The 25742-nt window shown below is 38.1% G+C and overlaps 1 protein-coding gene across 1 annotated transcript in view; it reads right to left on the bottom strand.

Annotated features, from left to right (window-relative positions):
• The window catches only part of CCDC178 (coiled-coil domain containing 178), a 369825-nt gene that overhangs the window by 107469 nt on the left and 236614 nt on the right, over nt 1–25742 (bottom strand). The window contains exon 18 of the mRNA XM_043444502.1: nt 18382–18531. Within this exon, the coding sequence (XP_043300437.1) occupies nt 18382–18531 (150 nt within the window). The remainder of the gene's footprint in view (nt 1–18381; nt 18532–25742) is intronic.

Here is a 25742-nt window from a genome sequence, read left to right as displayed (position 1 = left end):
GAAGAAATGCAATGACAAACTTGAAGCATATTAAGAAGCAGAGTCATTACTTTGCCAACAAAGGTCCATCTATTTAAAGCTATGGTTCTTCCAGTAGTCATGTATGGATGTGAGAGTTGGACTATAAGGAAAGCTTAACACCAAAGAATTGATGCTTTTGAACTGTGGTGTTGGAGAAGACTCTTGAGAGTCTCTTGGACTGCAAGGAGATCAAACCAGTCAATCTTAAAGGAAATCAGTCCTGAATATTGATTGGAAGGACTGATGCTGAAGCTGAAGCTTCAATACTTTGGCCACCTGATGTGAAGAACTGACTCCTTAGAAAAGACCCTGATGCTGGGAAAGATTGATGGCAGGAGGGGAAGGGGACAGCAGAGGATGAAATGGTTGGATGGCATTACCGACTCAATGGACGTGGAGTTTGAGCAAGCTCCGGGAGCTAGTGATAGACAGGGAGGCCTGGCATTCCTCAGTCTATGGGGTTGGAAAGAGTCGGATACAACTGGATGACTGAACCAAACTGACTGACGGCAATTACAAAATGAGAAGACTTATTTCTCCCACGGTCAATGAATATTTAAGAGAATATGCTGTTCAATAACCCCTATACTAGACTATCACATACATTGTCATGCATCATCTTCACAGTAACATCTATACAGTGAAAAAGGAAAGAGAATTGGAGGAAACAGACTGGCTGGATGACTCTGCCCAGTTTTTATCAGAGACAGAATTCACAGTCAAAGCTGTAATGACTTCCGGTGTCTCCAACTGAAAGTAGATGAAGACGTTTCCTTATTTCTTAAGTATATGTTTGGCATCACTACAGAAGAATAAAATCATGCATATATTTTAAGGGATGCAGTATGTTTTTTTCCTATTCTTTCTTATTTAAACTGTCCTGTAGGATACACCTTGAGTGCATGTGTTTCAAGTCGCCTCAGTTGTGTCTGACTCTGTGTGATTCTATAGAGTTCAGCCTTGTAAGCTCCTCTGTCCGTGGGATTCTCCAGAAGAGAATGCTGGAGTGGGTTGCTGTGCCCTCCTCCAGGGGTCATCCTGACCCAGGGATCAAACCCACATCTCTTGGTCAGTGGTTCTTTACCACAAGTACCACCTGGGAAGCCTAGGACACAACTTACCTTTGTATAAATATAGAATAATCTTTATAAAAAGTATAATTACTTCAGAATATGCTGATTACAAACCCTCATGACAATAAGTGAATCCACATTCTCTAATGAAGATTTTACCTATTTTAAATAAGCAAAGAAAATGAACTATAGTGACAAGAATTTACAGTGGGAGCTAGGGATATTTGGGATTTTAGCTGGTCTGAATCCTTCTAGATTTTTTTTTCTTCTGGCTGTCCTATATTTTTCAAAGTCCCATGATATTTTCTATGGAATGCACACTTCTTGTTTCAAAGTGTTAGTCGCTCAGTCGTGTCCGACCCTTTGTGACGCCATGGACTGTAGCCTGCCAATCTCCTCTGTTCATGGGAACTCCCAGGCAAGAACTGGAGTGGGTTGCCATTCTTGTTTCAAGGCCGTTATTAATTTTTTCCTTTCTTTGATGACATGAAATTGTTTTACATTTTATCTCATGAAATAATAAATGTTCATCATAAAAACAAAACAAAGGAATGGGGAAAAGTGTGAAACGTTTCCACATCCTCATTACTGCTAACTTTTGGAAGATAGTTTTCGAGATAAACCACTAGACATAAATGTAATAAAATCCAATACATGTGAGAATACAAAGTAGGAATCATATAGTACACGCTGAATTATAGCTTGGTTTTTCAATCAAATATGTACCATGGCTATTTATTCCTTTTAAAGTCTGTATAAAGCTTCCACTCTATACCAGTTCTATTGCCATACAAGGAAAGTGCTGACAAATTTCCTTTTAGAAACTGCACTATAATCAACATCATTATACATATCTTTGCAGACTTTCACAGATTATTTTCTTATAAATTCCCTGAAGTAGAAAGGCCATCTCAGTGGGTATGCATAAATATTTTGTTAGATACCCCACTGGGAAGGGTCATCCAGGAACTGAAAAAATATTTGCCCAGGCAATTTTCTAGATGCTAGAGTTATGGCTGTGAATAAGATAATCAGCTTCTTGCCCTTACTGAGGTTTCATTCATTTGGCAGAAAGAGACCATGAACAAATGAATATAAAATATTAGTGTTTTAAGTGTTATGAAGAAAATAAAACAGGGTGACACAAGAGTGGACAGGCAAAGGACGACTTCAGGGGCTCTGTGAGAACTGCATGTGGAAGGGATTCTTCATGAGATAGCTAAACTGTAAGAAGGAAACACGTATAGGAAATCTGGGGAGAAATGTACAGCTGGAGGGATCTGAAATTTCAAGGACCTTACACTGAGAATGAGTCCAGCGATCCAGGATCAAAAAATAGCCTGTTGCTAGAGCAGAGTGGGGTGAGTGACAGACAGATGTGAGGGAGGGAGAGTGTGCTATGCAGTCTGGGAGGCCAGGGCAAGAAGGAAATCAACCCTGAATATTCACTGGAAGGACTGATGCTGACGCTGAAGCTCCAATATTTTGACCACCTGATGAGAAGAGCCGACTCATTGGAAAAGACCCTGATGCTGGGAAAGATTGAAGGAAGGAAGAGAAGGGGATGACAGAGGATGAGATGGTTGGATGGCAGCTCCAACTCAATGACCATGAGTTTGAACAAACTCTGGGACACAGTGAAGGACAGGAAGCCTGACGTGCTGCAGCCTATGGCGTCGCAAAGAGTCTATGGGGTCGCTCAGACGACTGAACAACAACTGAATGAGTAGGATGGTAAGTCACCAGATGATTTTAAGTTTTAATTGTGACACACAGGCATTAAAGCATATGTACCATAAGTATTCACGGAGTGAAAGTTGCTCAGTTGTGTCCAACTCTTTGTGACCCCATTGACTATACAGTTCATGGAATTCTCAAGGCCAGAATACTGGAGTGGGTAGCCTTTCCCTTCGCAGGGGATCTTCCCAACCCAAGGATTGAACCCAGGTCTCCTGCATTGCAGGCAGATTCTTTACCAGATGAGCCACAAGTTGAGTTGAGTAGAGGGCTTCCCTAGTGGCTCAGAGGGTAAAGCATCTGCCTGCAATGTGGGAGACCTGGGTTCGATCCCTGGGTCGGGAAGATCCTCTGGAGAAGGAAATGGCAACCCACTCCAGTACTCTTGCCCAGAAAATCCCATGGATGGGAGAGCCCAGTAGGCTACAGTCCATGGGGTCGCAAAGAGTCAGACACGACTAAGCGACTTCACTTTCACTTTCACCATAAGTATATAGCTCAAAAAATTATTCACAGATTGAATACATCCCTCAGATCAGGAAAGAAAATATCAACAGCATCCCCCAAACTCCCTTGCTGTCTTCCTCCCACTCCTACTTTCCACCAGGATTGCTATTCTCCCGACTTCTAACAGCATAACTGTTTGACCTGTTTATACAGACAACGCACAACGCAAGACAAAACAGCCATATAGCGTGTGCTCTGTCTTCTTTTACTTAAAATTATGCTTGTGCAATTGATCCATATTTAGGAATCTACCTAAAGCGAGGATGTTTATTAAAAAGTGAATGATGGATCCTACTGCTGAGTACAGAGTACCCCAGCATGTGGAGGTTGAGCAAAGTAAGAATTTCTAATGTAAGATAAACAGAGCATCCAGTAAGGTGGGAGGAGACCATGGTGCCATGTCCACGGCCAAAGCCAAAGATGCTTCAGGAAGAATGATTAGCAATGACTGAATATTGGTGAGCTACTGAGCAAGATGAGGCCAGATATATACTTAGATTTGACATCATGGACGTCATTGAAGTGGTACTTCAAAGGAGAAAAGAATGCACAAGGACTGTAAATGCAGATAATTCCAAAGTGAAAGTTGTTCAGTCAAGTCTGACTCTTTGCGACCCCATGGTCTAAACAGTCCATGGAATTCTCCAGGCCAGAATACTGCAGTGGGTAGCGTTTCCCTTCTCCAGGGGATCTTCACAACCTAGGAATTGAACCGGGGTCTCCTGCAAGTTTTAATAAAAAATAAATGGCTCTACTGAGTGTGGAATCAAAAGACAGTTTCTGAGATGGTGGATACTAGCCCATGTTTGTATGATGATGGAAATAATCCAGTCAGCAGGAAAAACTCTGAGGACACAGCAGGATAGAAAATTTTAAGAATGAACGCTGTGAGAAGGTGAAAGTGGATGGGATTCAGAGCAAGGTGAAAGGCCTTAATTGGATTAGAAGCTTAAGTACTATCATTTTATTAGGAAGAATGACTGCAGCTATGGAGTAGATTACAGTTAGGCTGGTGAATTTGGTTACAGACAGACAAACAACCTCATCTTTTATGAATGTCTCTTTTCCCATGCTCTCCCCTACCATCACTGTGCATACTCAATGATGCTTTAAAAACAGAGTTGAAAACATGTACCTCATTTTGATTTGTACATACACAAATTTCAAAGAAGTGGAAACATTTTTCCTATGTTTACTGGCCATCTGGATTTTTAAAACTTGCTGTATTTGTTGCTTGTTTGCTCATTCAAAAATACCTGTTTCCATCACTTAAACGATAATTTGCCCAGATTCAGCATTCCTGAGTGCCCTATTTTTTTCTATAAATTTATGTAGATATTTTTCTGTCTTCCATCATAAAAAAAACTGAGGATGTTAAGTCCTCAGTTAAGCCAGTGTGATATTATTTTCCTTTGTAAGCACTATGTTTCTTTTAAATGGATCCATTCTGGAATTCTTTCTGTATCCTTGACACTGAAAACTGGGTGAGGCATCGCTAGAGATACGAAGCCCAAGAGCAGCTGTTGCTGTTTAATCTGGGGTAGCCCAGACCTTACTCTCACGCAGGCACGACACGCGGCTACTGTCATGGTGCACGGTCGCGATAGCGACTTCAGATGGACTGTCCAGAGATGCTCAGTCCTCGCAGACCCGCGTAAGAAACATTCCATCCAGGTTAGCAAGCATTGCTCTTAAGAAGCTGGATCTTCAAGGCTGAGAGAGGATTCCCTGCGGTAGTCCGTACTTCAGCCCACACACTTCCCAGCTTCCAACAGGGCAGGATATGTGGGGGCTGGGGGAGGGAGGTTACCACAGTTTCTCCCTTTCCTGTCGTCACATTCCAATACTCTTTAAGGGATGGAAGCGTCTGTTTGCCAGCACTCAGTATCTTTCTTATTTTTTCCCCCAAACTCTGTTGTGTTTGGGAGAAATTCTATTTTACTAAGGACTTCCCAGGTGGCACTAGTAGTAAAGAACCCGCCTACCAACACAGGTTAGACATAAGAGATGCGGCTTCAATCTGTGGGTCTGGAAGATCCCCTGGAGAAGGAAATGGCAACCCACTCCAGTATTCTTGCCTGGAGAATCTCATGGACAGAGGAGCCTGGAGGGCTACAGTCCATGGGGTCACAAAGAGTCGGACATGTCTGAAGTGATTTAGCACACATGCACACTATTTGTATTTATTGTTCCAGCATTGATGATTATAAATTCTTTATGATATTATTTCCTGGCACTTTGGGGGGTGGGTGTGTCTAACTCTAGTCATGCTACTATGTTTGAGACTCTATCATCAAATTTCCACCAAAGGCTCACTTCCCTCTGTATTCTTTGCAAATACTAGCTGCTGCTTGGAGCTTATCTCTTTCTCTTTTTAACATGTACACCCTGTGTCTTCATCTTAATTCCTAATGTAATTCCTATGGAATTAGGATCATCCATTTTGGCAAGCACATGTTCTCCAGTCTGAGGCAATGGGAGAGGAATTTTAAAGATCCTTCAGTGGCAAAGGAACATTTCTGCTTGGATCTCTGACCATTGTTCACAGACATAAATCAATTGGTGCTTCCTGTATAAAAACATAATATTTTTCCATCAAAAACTATTTCATTCTTAGGCACTGCTTAATCATACTCATGCCCAGTACAAGAGGTGTTATAAAGTATTTATAACTGAAATACACCTCCATTTGAAGAGAGATAATGATACATGGTATGTGAATAATAGTTTGAATGGCGTAGAGAAAAAAATATAAGAGAAACTGTGGAGTAGCAGAAAATCTGTGGGTTTGAGTCCATGGCCTAGGTTTAGATTCCAGCAGTAGGTTCACAACAAAGCACATGTTATGGGTTTTATTGTATCCCTTCCCCTAAAAACACACGTTAAAGTCCTAGCCCCCGGAACTTCAGCATGTGACTGTGATTGGAAATAAGCTCTTTACAGAGATAAGTGAGTTAAAACGGGGTCAAAACGGCGGTCCCTAATTCAATGTTACTGGTGTTAGTACCAGAAGAAGAAATTGGGACAGACACATGTGGAGGGAAGACAATGTGAATACATGGGGAGAAGATACCTACAGGCCAGTGAGAGAGCCCTGGAACGCCTCCTTCCTCCACAGCTCTCAGGAAACCAGTCCTGCGGACACCAGGGTCCTGGACATCTAGCCTCCAGAAATATATTGAAAAATATTTCGGTTTATGCTACCCAGTCTGCGGTACTTTGCTTTCTGAGGAAAAAGTCAATATTTCCAGTTGTTTCACAGAGTTTGTACAAGTTAATAAGAAGAAGAGAATGCTACTGATAAGGCTATCTGTAACTAACTATGATAGGGTAGGTGCAGCATTCTGGAGAAGGAGATGACGACCCACTCCAGTACTCCTGCCTGGAAAATTCCATGGATGGAGGAGCCTGGTAGGCTACAGTCGATGGGGTCACAAAGCGTTGGGCACGACTGAGGAATCACTGTGTATTAGGTGCAGCATTCTCACACATGTAAAAGCGCAGCGTCATGACTGCCACAAAGGAGATGTGTAGCAGAAGGCAGCCATATTTACTCTCATCTAATGCAATAAACGGACACTAAAGTGAAAATACACTGCGATGAAGAAGCAAAGAGGCAAAGATAAAGGAAGAAAGAAAAAAGAGAGATCTCACAAAAAGAAGAAACGAACACACTGCAGGGGAAAGAAAGGAAACATGTGGAAAGGTTCTCTACATCAGAGAGCAACAGGCTCTGAAGTAGCAAGGGACCAATCAGGAACTACAATTAGTTCTCAGGGCTAACAGGAGAAGGCAGTTTTCCTCTAAAGCACTTTTTAGGTATATTTAGCTAGAACCGTCACAATATATCTAAGCCTTCATTTCCATGTGATCTTTTAGTTTACGTAGCACCTGTGTTGTAATATTAATAGAATGGTGAGAGGTTATCATGAAGTCATACACAGTATTGTATTGACTGTTTTTTTATTTCCTTTTTAGCTTTTTGAGTTACTGACACATTATTGCAGCAAAACATATGTAGGGTCAATTCATGCTGAATAGTTATTAGAAACCATGATAACAAAAGTCATTACACTGCAGTTCAGTTTTGACAGTAAAATTTCTGCAACATTATCACAAATCCTCATGCATTAGTGCAATGATCCTTACTATAGTTTCATATTAGAATCGAAAGATTGCTGTAGCATGCTTGATACAAAAAGTCAAGCAAGCCAAATTCTTTTCTGCTTTTACAGATAACATTTTTGCTCTTTTTCTATGTACATCATGCAGACGGGAGCTTTGTTTTATATACTTTTCTCAATAACCTAAGAGTACATTGCATATATTTCTTTAAAATGAGGATTTTTCCTAGAAAAACAACACAATTCTGATTACCAGCACCATAGGAAATAATTTGAAAATGATTTTATATCTGAAACAACTTCAAAAATTCTAAAGCTATATTATTCACTGTGGTGTTATCTTTCCATTCCTCAGATAATGTGTTAACTGTGGGTATAGTTTTTTTTTTTTATCAGTGTTTTACTGTGATTAGATAGTACAAAATTTAAAAACGGCCATCTATATTATCCAGGATGACTTTTATAGAAGAGCTGTGAGAATTCCCAGCTGACAAAGGGAAATATTTTTTAATGTCTACTTGTTCATGTTTTAATAGTTACTTATTTTATTTTAATTTAAATTAATTTTTTAAATTTGAGGTATAATTGACTTATAATATCATACACATTTCCGGTATACAAAACAATGATTTGATATCTGTGTACACTGCAAAATGATCAACACATTAAATCTAGTCACTATCTAGCACCACAGTTTTAGTATTTTCTGTCTTGCAACTGCCAAGTATGCTGTATATTACTATTGACTATAGTCGACATGTTGTACATTACATCCTGTGATTAATTCGTAACTGGATTTTTGTACCTCTTGATGCCTTTCACCTGTTTTTCTAAGTTGCTAACTCCCCTCCCCTCTAGCAACAAACATTGTGTTCTCTGTATCTATGATTTTAGTTTTGTTTGTTTTGTATTTTAGACTTCTGATATAAGTCTATATGGTATTTATCTTTCTCTGACTTATTTAACTTCGAATAATTCCCTCAAGGCCCATAATCTTGTTACAAATGTCAAGATTTCTTTCTTTTACATAGCTGAGTAGGATTTAATTGTGTGTCAATATCATATCTTCTTTATACATTCATCTGTTCATGGAAATCCACTTAGGTAGTTTCCATATGTTGGCTATTTTAATAGTGCTGCTATGAAGAAAGAGGTGCATGCATCTTTTCAAATGAGTATTTCCATCTGAATACCCCAAAGTGGAATTGTTGGATCATATGGCAGTTTTATTTTTAATTTTCTGAGGATCCTCCATACTGCTTTCTCACTACTGCAGTGAATGCAGCAATTTACGTTCCTACCAATAATGCCAAAGGTTCCTTTTTTTCCCACATCCTCATTAACACTGGTTACTTTTGATAAAAGCCAATCTAACAGGTGTGAGGTGGTATCTCCCTGTGGTTTTAATGTGCATTTTCCTGATGATTAGTGATGTTAAGAATCATTTCATGTGTCTCTTGCCCATCTATATGTCTTCTTTGGAAAAAGGTCCATTCAGATCTTCTGCCCATTTTAAAATCAAATTGTTACTGTGTTTTATGAGTTCTTTATATATTTTGTATATTAATCCCTTACTGGAAATATGTATGCAGGTCAAGAAGCAACAGTTAGAATTGGACATGGAAAAACAGACTGGTTCCAAATCGGGAAAGGAGTACATCAAGGCTGTATATTATATGCAGAGTACATCATGAGAATAAATAACCCTGCTTATTTAACTTATATGCAGAGTACATCATGAGAAACGCTGGGCTGGATGAAGCACAAGCTGGAATCAAGATTGCTGGGAGAAATAACAACCTCAGATATGCAGATGACACTACTCTTATGGCAGAAAGCTAACAAGAACTAAAGAACTTCTTGATGAAAGTGAAAGAGGAGAGTGAAAAAGTTGGCTTAAAACTCAACATTCAGAAAACTAACATCATGGCACCTGGTCCCACCACTTCATGGCAAGTAGATGGGGAAACAGTGGAAACAGTGTCAGACTCTATTTTTGGGGGCTCCCAAATCACTGCAGATGGTGACTGCAGCCATGAAATTAAAAGACACTTGCTTCTTGGAAGAAAAGCTATGACCAACCTAGACAGCATATAAAAAAGCAGAGACATTACTTTGCCAACAAAGTTCTGCCTATTCAAAGCTATGATTTTTCCAGTAGTCATGTATGGAGACTACAGTTGGACTATAAAGAAGGCTGAGCGCCAAAGAATTAATGCTTTTGAACTGTGGTGTTGGAAAAGACTCTTGAGAGTCCCTTGGACTGCAAGGAGATCCAACCAGTCCATCCTAAAGAAAATCAGTCCTGAATATTCACTGGAAAGACTGATGCTGAAGCTGAAACTCCAATACTTTGGCCACCTAATGCAAAGAACTGACTCACTGGAAAAGGCCCTGATGCTGGGAAAGATTGAAAGCAGGAGAAGAAGGGATGACAGAGGATAGATGGTTGGATGGCATCACCGACTCAATGAACATGAGTTTGAGGGAGCTCCAGGAGTTGGTGATGGACAGGGAAGCCTGGTGTGCTGCAGTCCGGGGCATCACAAAGAGTCAGACATGACTGAGCAACTGAACTGAACTGAATTGAACTGGATATATGATTTGCAAATATTTTCTCTCATTCAGTAGCTTGTCTTTTCATTTTGTTGATGGTTTCCTTTGTTGTGGAGAAGAGTTTTAGTTTGATGTAGCCCATTGCTTGTTTTTGCTTTTATTGTCTTTGTTTTTGGACCCAAATCCAAACTCTCGCACCAAGACCAATGTCATATAGCTTACTACTTACTTTCTACTGTAGGAGCATTATGGCTTCAAGCCATACATTCAGGCCTAAGTCACTCTGAGTTAATCTTTGTGTTTAACATAGTGTAAGATGGTGCTCTAGTTTCACTCTTTGGCATGTGGCTTTCCAGTTTTCCCAATACCATTTATTTAAAAGGCTACCCTTTCCTCAATGTATATTCTTAGCTCCTTGAACATAGATGGAGTGAGTTAATTTTGGGGATCTCTATTCTGTTTCATTGACCAATGTGTCTGTTTTATGCAAATGCCATACTGTTTTGATTAATACAGGTTTGTAATAGAGTTTGAAGTCAGAGAACATGATGCATGCAAATTTGTTTTTGTTACTCAAGATTACTTTGGCTGTATAGTGTCTTTTGTGTTTCCACATAAATTTTAGGATTGCTTGTTCTATTTCTGTGAAAAATGTCATCAGAATTTTGATAGGGATTGCCTTGAATCTGTATACTGCTTTGGGTAATATAAACATTTAAACAATATTAACTCTTCCAATCCATGACCATGATCTATCCATTGATATAAGTGTGGTGGTAAAATCCTCTTTGTCATTTTATTAATTGTTTTCTGGCTGTTTTGTAGTTTTCCTCTGTTCCACTTTTCTTCTGCTCCTTTCTTTCCTGGTGATTGATGACTTTCTATAATCTTTTGTTTAGATTCTTTTCTCATTATCTTTCGGGTATCTACCATGGTAGATATGGCCGATACCCAAAATATGAGTTCACATATAATATTCTATGTATATAGCATAGCTGATAACAAGTTAAAATTGAATTCATGCCAAAACACTACATTTTTACTCCATCCCGTTTTAGTTTTTGATGACACATTTTATATTTTTTATTTTATATATCCCTTAACTAATTGTTGTAGTTTTAGTTAATTTTACTACTTTTATCTTTAAACCTTTATACTAGCTTTGCATGTGTGCTTGGTTGCTCAGTCTGACTCTTTGTGACCCCATGGACTGTAGCCCACCAAGTTCCTATATCCATGGGATCTCCCAGGCAAGAACACTGGAGTGAGTTGCCATTTCCTATTCCAGGGGACCTTCCCACCCAAGGGTCAAACCTGAATCTCCTACCTCTCCTGCATTGGCAGATGGATTCTTTATCACTGCACCATCTGGAAAGCCCTTATACTAGCTTGATTAATGATTAATTAATTACCTTTACTATATATTTAGCTTTTAACAGTGAGATTTTTACATGTTTTCTTGTTATTAATTTTATTTATTTTTAGCTTAAGCAAGTGTCTTTTAACATTTTTGGTAAGGCTGATTTAGTGGTGATGAAATCACTCAGCTTTTGTTGGGTAGTGTATTCTTGGGTGGGAATTATTTTTCTTTCAGTCCCTTGAATATATTGTTTCACTCCCTTTTGACCTATGAAGTTTCTATTGAAAAAATCTGCTGGTGGACTTAGGTTTTCTTTGTAGGTAACAATGGCAATTTTTCTTTCATTGCTTTTAAAATTCTCTAATATTGACATTTAATTATAATATGTCTCTGTGTGTCTCTTTGGGTTCATCTTATTTTGACCTCTCTGGGATTCTTGAACCTGGATGACTGCTTCCTTCCACTGGTTAGAAAAGTATTCATATGTATTTTCTGCTCCTTTCTCTCTTTTCTCTTCTGGAACCTTTACAATGGTGAATGTTATTCTGCTTAATGTTATCCCATAGGTCCCTTAAATGATCTTCACTTTTTAAAACTCCCTTCATTTTGCTGCTCTGTCTGGGTGAGATTCATTCTCTTTCAGTTCCTGACCCTTTCTGCTGCTTCTTTTGGTCCTGCTGTGAACCCCTCTAGTGTATTTTTCATTTATTGCATTCTACAGCTCTGTGAACTGTCTTCAGTACTTCCTTATGTTTTCTTCTTTTTGTTGAAGTTCTCACTGTGTTCATCCATTCTTCTCCTGTGTTTGGTGAGCATCATTATGACTATTACTTTGAATTCTTTATCAAGTAAAGAATTCGGTTCTCTTCTCAGGGTTTACTTTGTCCTTTGATTTGGAAGATATTACTTTACTTCTTCACTGTGCCTGACTCTCCCTATTTTTCCCCTATGTATTAAGCCAAACCTTATATATATATATATTACCTCTCCTTGTCTTAAAGCAGTAACCATCTGTAATTGAAACTTATTGTTCAACTTTCCACAGGTTCCTGGTTGTTTCTCAAACCTTTTGTGATTTTCTAAGAAACCTGATTTATTCTTGATAGGTCCCCACTGTTGATGGTGTGCCAAGACCTGACGGTGTTCCAAGTGGAGGGATTATATATATATATACACACACACACACACACACACCCCTAGAGTGTCTTTGATATATCGGGGACCACATCGCACTCAACACAGTAACTCCCCTACATACAAAGCTTCAAGCTGCTAATTTTCAAAGATGTGAATGTGCTTGCACATGTTCAGCCACGTAAGTTAGGCCACACGCCTGGCATCCATGGCCACATGTGTGCATCCTCGACAGGTGGTTATGCCTTTGTGTACTTTACTGTGTAAGACGGTATAGAGCACAGGAGCACAGTATCTTCACTTCAAACCTTGGATGTCCAGAAGCAAGCATAAAAGGAATGGTGATGTAGCTGGTACAGTACTAGCCAGACATCACTGGATCATTTTTGAAGAGGGTATATAGAATTTAGTCCAGCACGGAACCAGAACTTGTGCCATCAATGTCAGACATGAGTGAAACTGAAGCTTGCCCTCCGTTTCCTATTGCTGACAATCCCTTCAGTTCTACCATCTCTCGCCTCCTCTCCCTCTTCCAGTCAGTAACTCTTCTTGCCTGTTTGCTCGATGCCAGTCCCTGTATGTCAGCTGTTGTACTCTGCTATAAACTTAAAAAATGTTTTGTTTATTTTTTGTGTTCATTTGTGTTTTATGTATTATTTGTGTGGAAAGTATTATAAATGTATTATAGTACAGTACCAGTCAACTGTGTTAGCTGGGTACCTAGGCTAATTTTGTTGGACTTATGAACAAATTGGACTTACAAACACACTCTCAGGATGGAATTCATTCATATAGAGAGGACCTACTATATATCACTTTTAAGATGTTGCTATCATTTAAATGCTGTTTACTGTCAAGTAATTCTACCAGGAGATCATCTTCTCAAAATTGCATAAAAGATATATAAGTCTACAATTCACTCAAAAATGGCACTAGACTGAAGAATTGGTTTGATTTAAGCCAAGCTGACTTTTATGAAGTATTATTCAGAAATATATACTTAGTTTTTGGTCTTTCTCTCATGGAGTCTGGACAGCAGAAGGGAGATTCATTAGGATAAAATAAAACTGACCAATGGTCTTCAGTCTCAGGAATCACAGAGATTCATTCATCAGAGGTCTCCTGAGAGGTCTTCAGAGAAAGGGATAGAAGGAATTTAATGCAAGTTCATCAGTCTATGAAGTGTGGTAACTCCTTTAGAATGTGTGTGTGTGTGTGCACGTACACAGGCTTTTCTACCTGTGTTCTAAGAAAAGGAGGAGGAGGTTACATAGCTGTCATAGGCAAAAGCTATCTAAAAATTATGCTTTTCCTGGCAAAGAAATGAATTTCTATCCACACTAAAGCTAGCACATACAAATCACCACCTGAAGCCTATTTTTAGTACATGCAAGATAACAAGCAATATGAAATACTTATAAAAATGAGAACTAAAGCAGCTTTCACATTTTCTTTAGGAAAATCTTTTTTTTTTTTTTCTCATTGCTGGCACTGACTTTGACTCTTTACCATATCAATGTAAAGTGAATTTTAGAGGAAACCCACATTTGAAAACTAAAAGAGGGAAGCAAAAACATGCTAGTGAGATACCTGAATGATACAATATTTTTGAGATTTTATGACGGAAACCATCCATTGAGGTTGAGGCGATTCAGATTAAATAGCAAAAGTTCAAGATCTGTCTATTGGCTGAGTGAAGCGAGGATGTTGTTGGGCTTTGAGTCTGTGGTCGTTTCTAGGAAAGAATCCCTTGGATTCTGGAGATTACAGCAGTCAGCCTGGAAGCTGAAATGAGGTAGCATAATCCTGTGCCCTTAATTGTATCTTTGTCAGTACAGGGATGATTAATCATTTATTCGGAATAATTAAATGAATGATGAAATGTTTGCATTCCGTGAGACCCAGAAGCGTCCCTTGGAACACAGAGTGGTCTTCTGATTCATGTCCCTACATGATTCCTTCACAAGCTCAGGTCACTTTAAGATGATCCTCCAAACTGAGAACATCCAGAGCAGTTGCTCATTATTTCTCAGCTATTGGTCCACTAAAACCTCGGGAAAATATCACAGCAGATGTTCATCCATAGTCTCTTGGAGATGATACTTGAACCTAAGTTAAGGCAACCGTGCCCTGGATCAAATTTTCTTTAATTAACTTTATATATGTTAAATCCCTGAGTCACTCTTGCCCTAAGATTCCTCATTTTCAAAACAGTCTTCTAAAGAGATGTGTATATTTCTAAAGGCACTCCTAGTTTTACAGTTTAAGAGTCGTGAAACCTATCTATAATCCTAATGGAAATTAAGTAGCTTCTAATTAAGTAGGTAGTCCTTTCCCCACCAGAAAATCATCACTGAAAAAGTAGCTTCAATGAGATGAAATTACAAAAATAATTAAGTGAATCAAATAATGTTTCAGCTGGATACTAAAGACATCATCCATAAGTTATATGGTTTTTACTTGCTTTTAACCCAACATATTGGGTTTTGCTTAGCAATGCTGTAGTAGAGTTATGCAATGGTTGGATGTAGGAAAATTCTGAGTTTGATTCCCATCTCAGTCAGGCTTCCTCTACTTGACTGACCATGCAACACATTCAAAACTCAGTTCCATACTTACATAGGAAATGATGAAAATCATAATAACAGAAAAATTTCCAGGATGACTGGGGGATGTTTCAGAGATAATTTGAAATTTGTATGGCACATATTCTGTGCCATGTTTGAAAATTGTATGGCACATACTCCTGGTTTACATAAGTGCTTGTTAAGAATTGACTGATTCTATAATAATTTGTATTCCCTTAGTATGAAAACACTGAGAACTAGAGAAGTCCAAAAGTTTAAGCTTTATAAGTCATTTATAAAAGAATTAAAATACATTATAACCAGTTTGGAAGACATCTTATTTTCAGCCAATAAAACCATTAACATTTGCATGCTTGCTTAGCTTACTTTGCTTTGTAGGCCTGAAGAGCTTGAGATAGCAATTAAAACAAACCGACAGTGATTTGATCAACACATCCATGGCTTTTGTTTAGAAAAAGAAAATATGAAAAATATATTTGAAAGCTTTCAACACAGAAATACAAGCTGTTTTTCAATGATTTTTCCTTCATTTTTCCTTGGTGTTATTTTAAATTTTGAGATCTGAGAAGTTTTAGAATAGATTCTATTCTATAATTACCTATAAACAGGGCTAATAAGAATTTTTCATAATTGTTTTTGTTTGTTTCTGATTTTTAAAGCATAAAATATCCATCACTGCAAATTATAAACATACAGGAAAGTATCAAGAAACATGTGCATTGAGAAAAAAAGAAAGATGTGCAAAAGAAGCAGATATAATTCTACCACCAAAAGTAAAACTATAATACTATAAAATCTGAGTCACCTGCATATACAATATTGTTAAGGATGGGGTCATATTTTATATTTTTTAATATTTAATTTTTTTACTCTTCCTTTAAGCTTTCTTTGCTACTCTTGTTCTAAAAGTACTGAGAAGTTGAACAGTGTACAATCATCTGTGTAGAAAAAATAATACTCCCTAAGAAGTATGATAATTAAAATATAATTATTTACTCTGCCAAAAGGAATGTATGTTCAGAAGCAATGAAATTATTCTAAAGCAGGAGAAAGACACAAAGAATTCCATTTTATCTAACAGGAAATTCAATAAGGGAATCAGAGGTTGAGCAGTGCTTTTGTGTACCCAAAACTAAATTGGTCAAGGGAAACGCTTCAATATCAAGAAAATGGACCAAAATATTAAAGGGTTTTCTCAGTTTTGATGGCCAAATTCCATCCTGTAAGCAGTGCATTAGACGCTAATGACATACGATTTCTCACTGACAGATTTAACAGCATCAATAAGGCCTCTCTGTCCATTGCAGCAAATTGATCCTACATGACACCGACAAGGGCAGCCTGCACTTAATGACCTCCATCACTGAAGGATGGAAATGAAAAATGATTGGAAGTACAAATAAATCTCTGAAAGTTTCCCTGAAACAGGTGTGCTAAAAGTGATTCGTTTGAGGGATCATCAGAAACATAAACCCAGTCTCCTAGCATGCCCCACTGTCTGTCATCCAAGAGTCTCACTCCTTGGATCCTGAATCGATGTGCTTTAATTCCAAAAATGACATAAAGACAAGTTGGTTCTTACTATGTAAATACTATGTTAGGGATCTCTCTTAAACGCACGTTCTTCGCTATTCATGCAGGTATCTAATTTATTTGTCATTTGCCACCAAAGGAGCCTACATAAACTGGTAAAAACATACACAGGATTTATTTTTGTTTTCCTTCTAGTTAGAAAAGGAAATACAGTACTAACCTCGATTTTTTTTTATCCTCCTCAATCATCAGCAACAAAACATGTTTAAATAACAATGTCTAATGCATGAAGTGACTGGACAAAAGCTCCATGGATAGACTGATATCCTTTCTTTGAATCCGGAATAATGATTTGAGGAAGATTTTAGCATGTAATTGTGTTCTCAATTCTTTCCCAAACACATTTGTCTCCTGATCTACCTTCATCTTAGTAATACTTCAATACAAATTTTTAAGAGAAGAAGACACACCCTCTCACGCAATATACTTGGGAGCTTTAACTCACATGAGTGTAGATGGATAGGAAATAAAGCATTAAACAGCACAGCAGATGAATGTAATGTTAATAGTCATTCACAGTTGTGTGTGTGTGTGCGTGTGTGTTAGTCGCTCAGTCATGTCTGATTCTTTGTGACCCCATATGGACTGTAGTCCACCAGGCTTCTCTGTCCATGTGGATTATCCAGGCAAGAAAACTGGAGTGGGTTGCCATTTCCTTCTCCAGAGGATCTTCCTGACCCAGGGATCAAACCCATGTCTCTTGCATCTCCTGGCATTAGCAGGTGGATTCTTTACCACTGCACCACCAGAGGAGGCCCCTACTGGTTTTTATAGGTAGGTGACTTGTTAGAAATTAATCATGCCTCTAGTGGCTCAAAGGTTAAAGCATCAGCCCGCAATGCGGGAGACCTGGGTTTGATCCCTGGGTCGGGAAGATCCCCTGGAGAAGGAAATGGCAACCCACTCCAGTACTCTTGCCAGAATCCCATGGACGGAGAAGCCTGGTAGGCTATAGTTCACGGAGTCGCAAAGAGTCGGACACAACTGAGCGACTTCGCTTTCGCTTTTGCTAGTTTTTGAAATTTAAATTCTGGGAAGACACAAAGACTCAAAGGAAAATAACTTCTTGTAAAGAGTAACTGGAGAAGAATATAGAGGAAGCAGCTGTATCTTGACACTAACAGAGCTTTCTCTTTACTTTTAAATTTGTGGCATACTTTGTGTTTTACTTTTCTGTTTTTAGTATTATGGAAAGTTTTACAAAATGTATTAGAATTTCTGATGATTTCCAATAACCAGAGATGTCAACTATTTCTTCAAGTTCCTAATTAAGCCTCATATTTAATAAGAACATAGAAATCAAAATATGGAGCTCATAAATCATGAGGAAGAATTAGAGGTATATCATGAAAAGTTACCTACAGATAGAGTTGAAATTTGAAGTATATGATAATATACTTAAATCTATGAACTATAAATATTTGGTATTTCAGGCCATAATATTTAAAAGTAAATTAGTATAAAAGAGTAGATTAAAAGTATGCTTTTTCATTTCTCAAATAGCCTTTCAAACTTCAACTTCAAAACGTTGATAAAATATACAAGAAAACTTTAAAAAAGAAAATGTGCCATTTGGTGGCATATAAAGAACCACCATAAGACTGGCAACCTCATGACTGTCTATTTGTTACTTTTTGTGGTACATATGTCAAGTAAATCATTATTTTAGAAAAATGAGTAAAACATACCTGTTTCTTATCTCTAATTGAACCATCTAATGATAGTTGTCTTTCATACTGGCTGAAATAATTGTCCTTTACTGTTAAGAATATATTCTGTAATTTCTGATACTCTTGAGCTAAACGTAGATTTTCTTCCAGTGAGTCATCTTGTATTTTCTAGAAGATAAATATGCACATGTACTTAATTAAATCATTTTAATTTATGTTTGTATCTTTACATCATTTGAATTATCTAAAAGTACTACTTATATGTTGTAGAAAAATAAAACCAAAAAGATGCTTCCCATGACACTAACATCCTCCTTGGTTGTTAGTAGTTTTCTTTCTTGATGCAGGTGGGTTTGTGTTAAACATTGAGTCATCAGAGGCTATCTGATTTTGTTCCCCTCTTTCCCAGAACTCCATCCACAATGCCTTCGGAAGGATCCAGTCCTAAGGCGTCACCCAGCATTCTAGGAAACTTCCTCCAGTATTCTCTTCCCTTTTCCTTTTCTCAAGTCCCAGGGCTCAAGTAGAGAGAAGACATTTAGAAGCTTAGAATCCTATTTGCAAGAGGTTCAGAATGGTGGCACAAACAGAAAACATTCAAAACACAGAGAAGTGAAGAGTTAAAAAAGATGAGGAGCAAGGAACTCAATGTTTGTGGGGCACCCAGAGAAAGTCATTATTTGTTACTAGTATACCAGAATCCTCCTGCAATGCAGAAGACCTGGGTTCGATCTCTGGGTTGGGAAGATCCCCTGGAGGAGGGCATGGTAACCCACTCCAGTATTCTTGCCTGGAGAATCCCCATGGACAGAGGAGCCTGGCAGGCTACAGTCCATGGGGTCACAAAGAGATGGACACGACTGAGTGACAAAGCATATACCTTAGCTATGTGAAAACCTAAACCTGCTTCTGTGAGCAGTCGAGAACTATATAACGCTCCCCATGACTAAATAAATATATGTCAAATCTAACACAAACCCCTCAGTATGTACCTTCTGCCAACATTACCCACTGGAAAATTAAGCTCTGCTTATCATTTTAAATTAGATGTATGATTCAGTTTAGTTGTTGATTTCTGACACAGAAAATTTTCTTTGGCTGCTTCAAAAAAATGTGGAATTTATCAACAGCCTTAAGTATTTTCAAACCTGTAAATCTAGTAAATCATCTCATGAAAATTTATCCTAATCAAAAAACTTTATCTGTTGCAATGTTATTTATAAGAGTAAAAAGTTTTCAAAACACATAAATGCAGATTAATCATGATGATGATAATGATGATTAAATAACTAGATATAAAAATAACCATTGTGAAGCAATTAAAAATGTCTCTTTGGGAAAATTGCTATCCCATCAAACCTTTAGTATAAGTTGTTAAAAAAATATATTGCAGGATGAAAATGTGCACAGAGGAAATGTAATTCAGCAGAAAATTCCCTGTACAAATATTTCTATATTTACACACTAGAAGATTTATTAAGGTCAACAAACATATTTCTCATGAAAGCTTGGTATCCCTATTGATCCCTAATGATTAATGCTATGTCATAAGTGTTCTTCAAAAAGCCAAAATGATGAACTGAGAGCAATTTTAAGTGTTCTTGTCCTAATTCTGGAACAGTAACTTGAAACTTTAGACACTTCTATATAATAAACTCGCTTAAAATCACAAAATTATCCTTTGACAGGAGGACAAAGTATCTACAAATATTTTTCTTTGATGAAGGTACCTTTGAAAAGGTGGTTATAATTCTTTTTGATATCTTAACACTAATGCTGAAATCTAATCCTCAAATGGTTAATTTGGAACTTTGATACATGTTCTACTAGAGGCATGAGAAGTAATCATTTTGAGGTTTTTGTTTGTTTGTTGTTTGATTTAACATAAATACAATTCTGATGTCTGAGATATTCTACCTTTCAACACATTTCCTTCAAGATCCAAATGGATATTATAAATATTGAATATAGAGGAGTCCTACAAAAGTTGTAGGATTTGTTTTAAACTTATTTAATGGAACTTAATTGGGGATGTATTTGTTACTTTATGTTTTGTTCATTGTGTAATGTACAGTTTTATTTTCAAATGCATATGCTTTCAATTTCTATATAACACCAGTTCTCATTGTTTTATATGCCATGACTAGAGTAGATACTGAGAAATCAAATTGTATAGTTATGCCAATGAATCTTCAAAACATTGTTATATCAGTCATGATATTTTACATTATCATTTTCCAGTAATGAATGTATAGAAGGATTTACCAATTCACTGCCTATTCCTGAAAGTCCGTGACCTTCAGATGTGCAATGAAGTTTAAGTTTTTTAATTTTAAATAATGATCTTCTGCTGACACTGAAAATGTTTTTATGTTTAACTGTGGTTCCACCTCACAACTCTGACTGGCTGAATATTAATCAATAGTATTATAACATGCAAATGAAACAAAGGGGGAATGATAATTATTGGTGGGTGTATGTCCAGAAGAAATAATGCTACCACTGCTGGAGTTGAACTAGTAGTGGAAGATATTAAATAAGGGCACAAAAGCTGGAGTTGGCAATATAATAAAAGGGTAAGAAGAAATGAGGAACTGATAACAGAAGTAGATGAGTTTTACATGCTTTTAAATTCAAATTCAGCTAAATCTTATCAGTTGAGCCTTTCTACATTAGGTTTTTACAAAATGCACACTTAAAAAATTGTTTCTAAATCCATTAAAGAAAAATTTGATTGCAGTCTTTATAGGTTAAAATAACTGAACTCTGAGTTGATTTTCAATATTATTTTATTCCTTCATTCATTTATTTACTCTTTTTCATTCAGTTGCTTATTCCAAAGTTTTAATTTAGTACTATTGTATGCCGAGCTCTAAGATGTAATGGTGAACCTCAAGAATTTGAGGTCTTACAGGAAAGCTTTGCACTTAAAAATCACAGAAATATATAATTTTAATATGGAATTTATAAACTTTTGTGTTCTTTGTGTTTTCTGTATATGTTAAACACACCCCAAATGTCTAAATAAATATAACACATTCTCAAAGCCAGATTTATTGGTATTTATTCAATTTCCATTAATAGTGATCATTAATATAATGAAAAATTGAAAATATGGCTTGATAAAGAGAAGAGAGGATGAACATCTGTTAATAGTTTCCAAATTGTCTAGAATTTAGGAAGTAAAATACTTAGCTTGAGGAGGGTTTATTCTCTTTTATCTCAAATTACTTGTTAAACTTTGATGTTTGGGGGGAGATATTCAGCTTATTATCCGAACATTTTATTAGGAAATAAAGATTAGATTTATAAAGTGTGAACAAAAATACTTATAAATTCCATGAGGAATGGCGCTTTCATTTTGTTCACCCATAAGCTATACTGTGCAAAGCAGAGCTGGCATTAGTGGATACACAGGTTTCAACAGATGAATGAATGAGTGACTACACAGAATAGCAGGAAATACATGTATATATCACTTTAGAACCACACATTTTATTGGCCCACTTCTAGGAAGTTAGTTATTAGTTATTAGATGCTGTAACCATAATGAAGCACATTCATTTGTAGTATTTGATCCTATACCACTTGAGAGGTGAAGATTTTTAGCACTGAGTATTTGAACATTATTATAAGGATATACCACACTGTCCAGACTGAGCAAGAATTCTTTCTCTGGGTGCACTCTTGATGTTCATGAGGCACCCGAATGACTTGAAACAGTACAGAGTGCTATTTTTTTTTTTTTTGATACCTCATTAAACTGTGGTCCTAAAAATACTGAGAAACCATTGCTAAAAAAAGACCTGGCTTTTTCTTTTGCTACCAAAAATGCTGAAAAATGAAGGTAGATTGAGATCCCAAGATAGCCAATATAGTAATTATACCTTTTTCCCACTTGACTTTTATTATTCTTTAAGCCATGTATTTCATCTTGGATTTTCCCTCAGTTTTCTCCATCTTTGGCTTCTTTTTCTCACTCTTCCCCTTCTCCTTTCCTCTCAAACTGGGTCAGTAGGAAATAGGGAATTATAAGGAAAAATGAGTCCTTTTAGGACAAAGTATTGAGCATGTATCATCTATATCATGTATTTATGTTTCACCTAGTGATATATAGACAAGAAGGTAGAAATGAGGTTGCATTTGAATGTTAACTTATGAATTCCACACATAGTGGAACTGCTACTGCCCTAGCTATTAGATTTACAGATAGGGAAGGTCAGTCAATGAAAAGTCAGGTCAGGCAACTTGTATTTTCCAAAAATGGCCATAGAAATATTTTCATTTCCACATGTTCTCTTTGTCACTCCTCTCAAGAAGCACAGTTGATTTCTCTGTCCCTTGAACCTGGGTAGAGTTGTGGCTTCTCCAGCCAACAGAGTATGGTGGAAATGATGTGTGCCTTCCCAGGCTAGTTTATTTTTAAAAGTTAGATTAAAAAAAAAAAAAAAGCATACAGTTTCTGCCTGGTTCTCTCTTTGGGGACATTTATGCTTGGACCAGCCATCATGTTGTGAGGAACCCAGGCCACAGGGAGAGGTTATGTGTAGGTGTTCCAGCAAGCAACCTAGCTCAGGTGTCAGGTGACAGCATCAACTGTGAGGGAGTGAATCATCTGAAGATGCAATGCAAGTCTTCAAGTCATCCAGCTGACAGTTCAGAATGTGTGAGGAGACAACATGGCCTGCCATGTCCTGTCCAAATTTCTGACACATAGACTCCTGTTGCATGAAGTCTGGGGGTACTTATTGTGCAACTACAACCGTCAAAACACCAGGCAAGGTTACAGACGTATCAAGTGGAGGATCTAAGCTTTGCATCCAGGCCGACTGGTTCCAAGCCCCACACTCTTCTCTATCCACTATACATGCTTCCTTCATAAACAGAAGCCAGCACTCTTTCCCCTTACACAGTGCTGCCTTTGTAAAACCTGATATTAAATAATCAAATCAAGTAACAGAAGTACCTTGTTCTGAGCCTATTTCCACCAATCTCTTTTCATAGATCTAGTTAACAAGTAACTTGTTGACATATTAATAGATCGATTGGGCTGCTGAAGGAAATTAGAACTTGGCCTCCTTGGTAGCTACAATTCATTGTAAGTTACTGTGGGCATGCTGGTTACCCATAACCAGCCTGGTGTTGTTTGCTCTATATTTGCACCATATTCCATGATGCAAGGCCAAGTGTCCAAGTGCACAGACCTTTACAGTTGACGCCTGCACAACTCTGGACTACAGTGATTGCAGCAGAGTAATGCTACACTTTGAGAAATCTGGATGTTCAGCTAGACACACTTTGGAGAAAATCTAAATCCATTTGAACTATATATTTCTTTCTTGAGTGGGGGGGGCGGATTAACTTGTTTTTAATATAAAATGGACTAATGGCAAAGAAGATTATAAGGAAACAAAATAACCTGATCTAAATATTCTAGAGAGATGGCTATGACCCAAATATTTGCATGGTATATGTATGTACAGAAACCTACATCATATTTACAAACATTTTAGTGTTAGTAACATAGTTCTAGTGTCTATGACTAGTACTCTTGCCTGGAAAATCCCATGGATGGAGGAGCCTGGTAGGCTGCAGTCCATGGGGTCGCTAAGAGTCGGGCATGACTGAGCGACTTCACTTTCACTTTTCACTTTCATGCATTGGGGAAGGAAATGGCAACCCACTCCAGTGTTCTTGCCTGGAGAATCCCAGGGACAGAGGAGCCTAGTGGGCTGCCATCTCTGGGGTCGCACAGAGTCGGGCACGACTGAAGCGACTTAGCAGCAGCAGCAGCAGCAGTGTCTATGACTAAATTTATCACGTCATTGATACCCTTCAGTTCAGTTCAGTCGCTCAGTCGTGTCCGACTCTTTGCAACCCCATGAGTCGTAGCACACCAGGCCTCCCTGTCCATCACCAACTCCCTGAGTTTACTCAAACTCATGTCCATCGAGTCAGTGACGCCATCCAGTCATTTCATCCTCTGTTGTCCCCTTCTCCTCCTGCCCCCAATCCCTCCCAGCATCAGGGTCTCTTACAATGAGTCAACTCTTCGCATGAGGTGGCCAAAGTACTGGAGTTTCAGCTTCAGCATCAGTCCTTCCAATGAACACCCAGGACTGATCTCCTTTAGGATGGACTGATTGGGTCTCCTTGCAGTCCAAGGGACTCTCAAGAATCGATACCCTTAGTTACTCTTAATTCAGGCTTTTGGATCCAGGTCACCAGGCAGAGGGAGGGGCTAGGTCCTTCTCTCAATTATGCATTCATTGTAAGAGAGTTGTCATCTTTTGACCAAATTTTAATTCTGTCTGATGATAATGTGCCTATGTGTGGTGGACTCAGATGGTATTTTCTGATGATCTGCTTGTCATCTCCTGATTCTTGGTTGTTAACAGTTTTCTGAAGACAGCGCCTTACTTTTTTGCGTCTTGCCAGCACTCTGACGGCTGCTGTTGCCATGTCTGCATCCTGACACAGACGCCACACTCGCTTTAGTCCTGTGGTTGGAAAGAACAGACCTCCTGCCAGAACCACTGGAAAGCAAAAGTTGTATTGCTGATATTTATTGTTCAGTATTACTCTAGAGCAGCCTCACTTTTAGCTTTCATTCATTTATTCATTTGTTCTTTAAATCATTTGTTTAGCAAACCCAGGCAAGAATACTGGAGTGGGTAACAATTCCCTTCTCCAGGGGGTCTTCCCAATCTAGTCAAAGCTATGGTTTTTTCTGTAGTCATGTGTGGATGTGAGAGTTGGACTATAAAGAAGGTTGAACACCAAAGTATTGATGTTTTTGAACTGTGGTGTTGGAGAAGACTCTTCAGAGTCCCTTGGACTGCAAGGATATCCAACCAGTTCAATCCTAAAAGAAATCAGTCCTGAATATGCATTGGAAAGACTGATGCTGAAGCTGAAACTCCAATCCTTTGGTCACCTGATGAGAAGAACTGACTCATTGGAAAAGACCCTGATGCTGGGAAAGATTGAAGGCAGGAAGAGAAGGGGACGAAAGAGGATGAGATGGTTGGATGGCATCACCGACTCTATGGACATAAGTTTGCGCAGCTCCAGAAGCTGGTAATGGACAGGGAAGCCTGGCGTGCTGCAGTCCACAGGGTCGCAAGAGTCAGAAACGACTGAGCAACTGAACTGAAGTGAACTGAACTGAACAGGCTAGACTGGGAGGAGGCAGAGTGTAAACAGATCTATTTGAGGTTATTTCTTGAAGAACTCCAAATTGATTCTAGCAGGTGGGGAAACTGGGGTCAGAAAAGGCTTCATAGAAGAAATCATCAGTGACTTGAATCTAAGAACAACCATTTTATTGGGCAGGGATCTAAGCTGTCCTGCCATGTGGGTCAACTCATATTTGAGCA

Source organism: Cervus canadensis, chromosome 23 (genome assembly GCF_019320065.1).
Source record: "Cervus canadensis isolate Bull #8, Minnesota chromosome 23, ASM1932006v1, whole genome shotgun sequence".
Classification (NCBI taxonomy): Eukaryota; Metazoa; Chordata; class Mammalia; order Artiodactyla; family Cervidae; genus Cervus; species Cervus canadensis.
The sequence above is the reverse complement of the archived record's forward strand: the minus strand, read 5'-3'. Positions and strand labels throughout refer to the sequence as shown.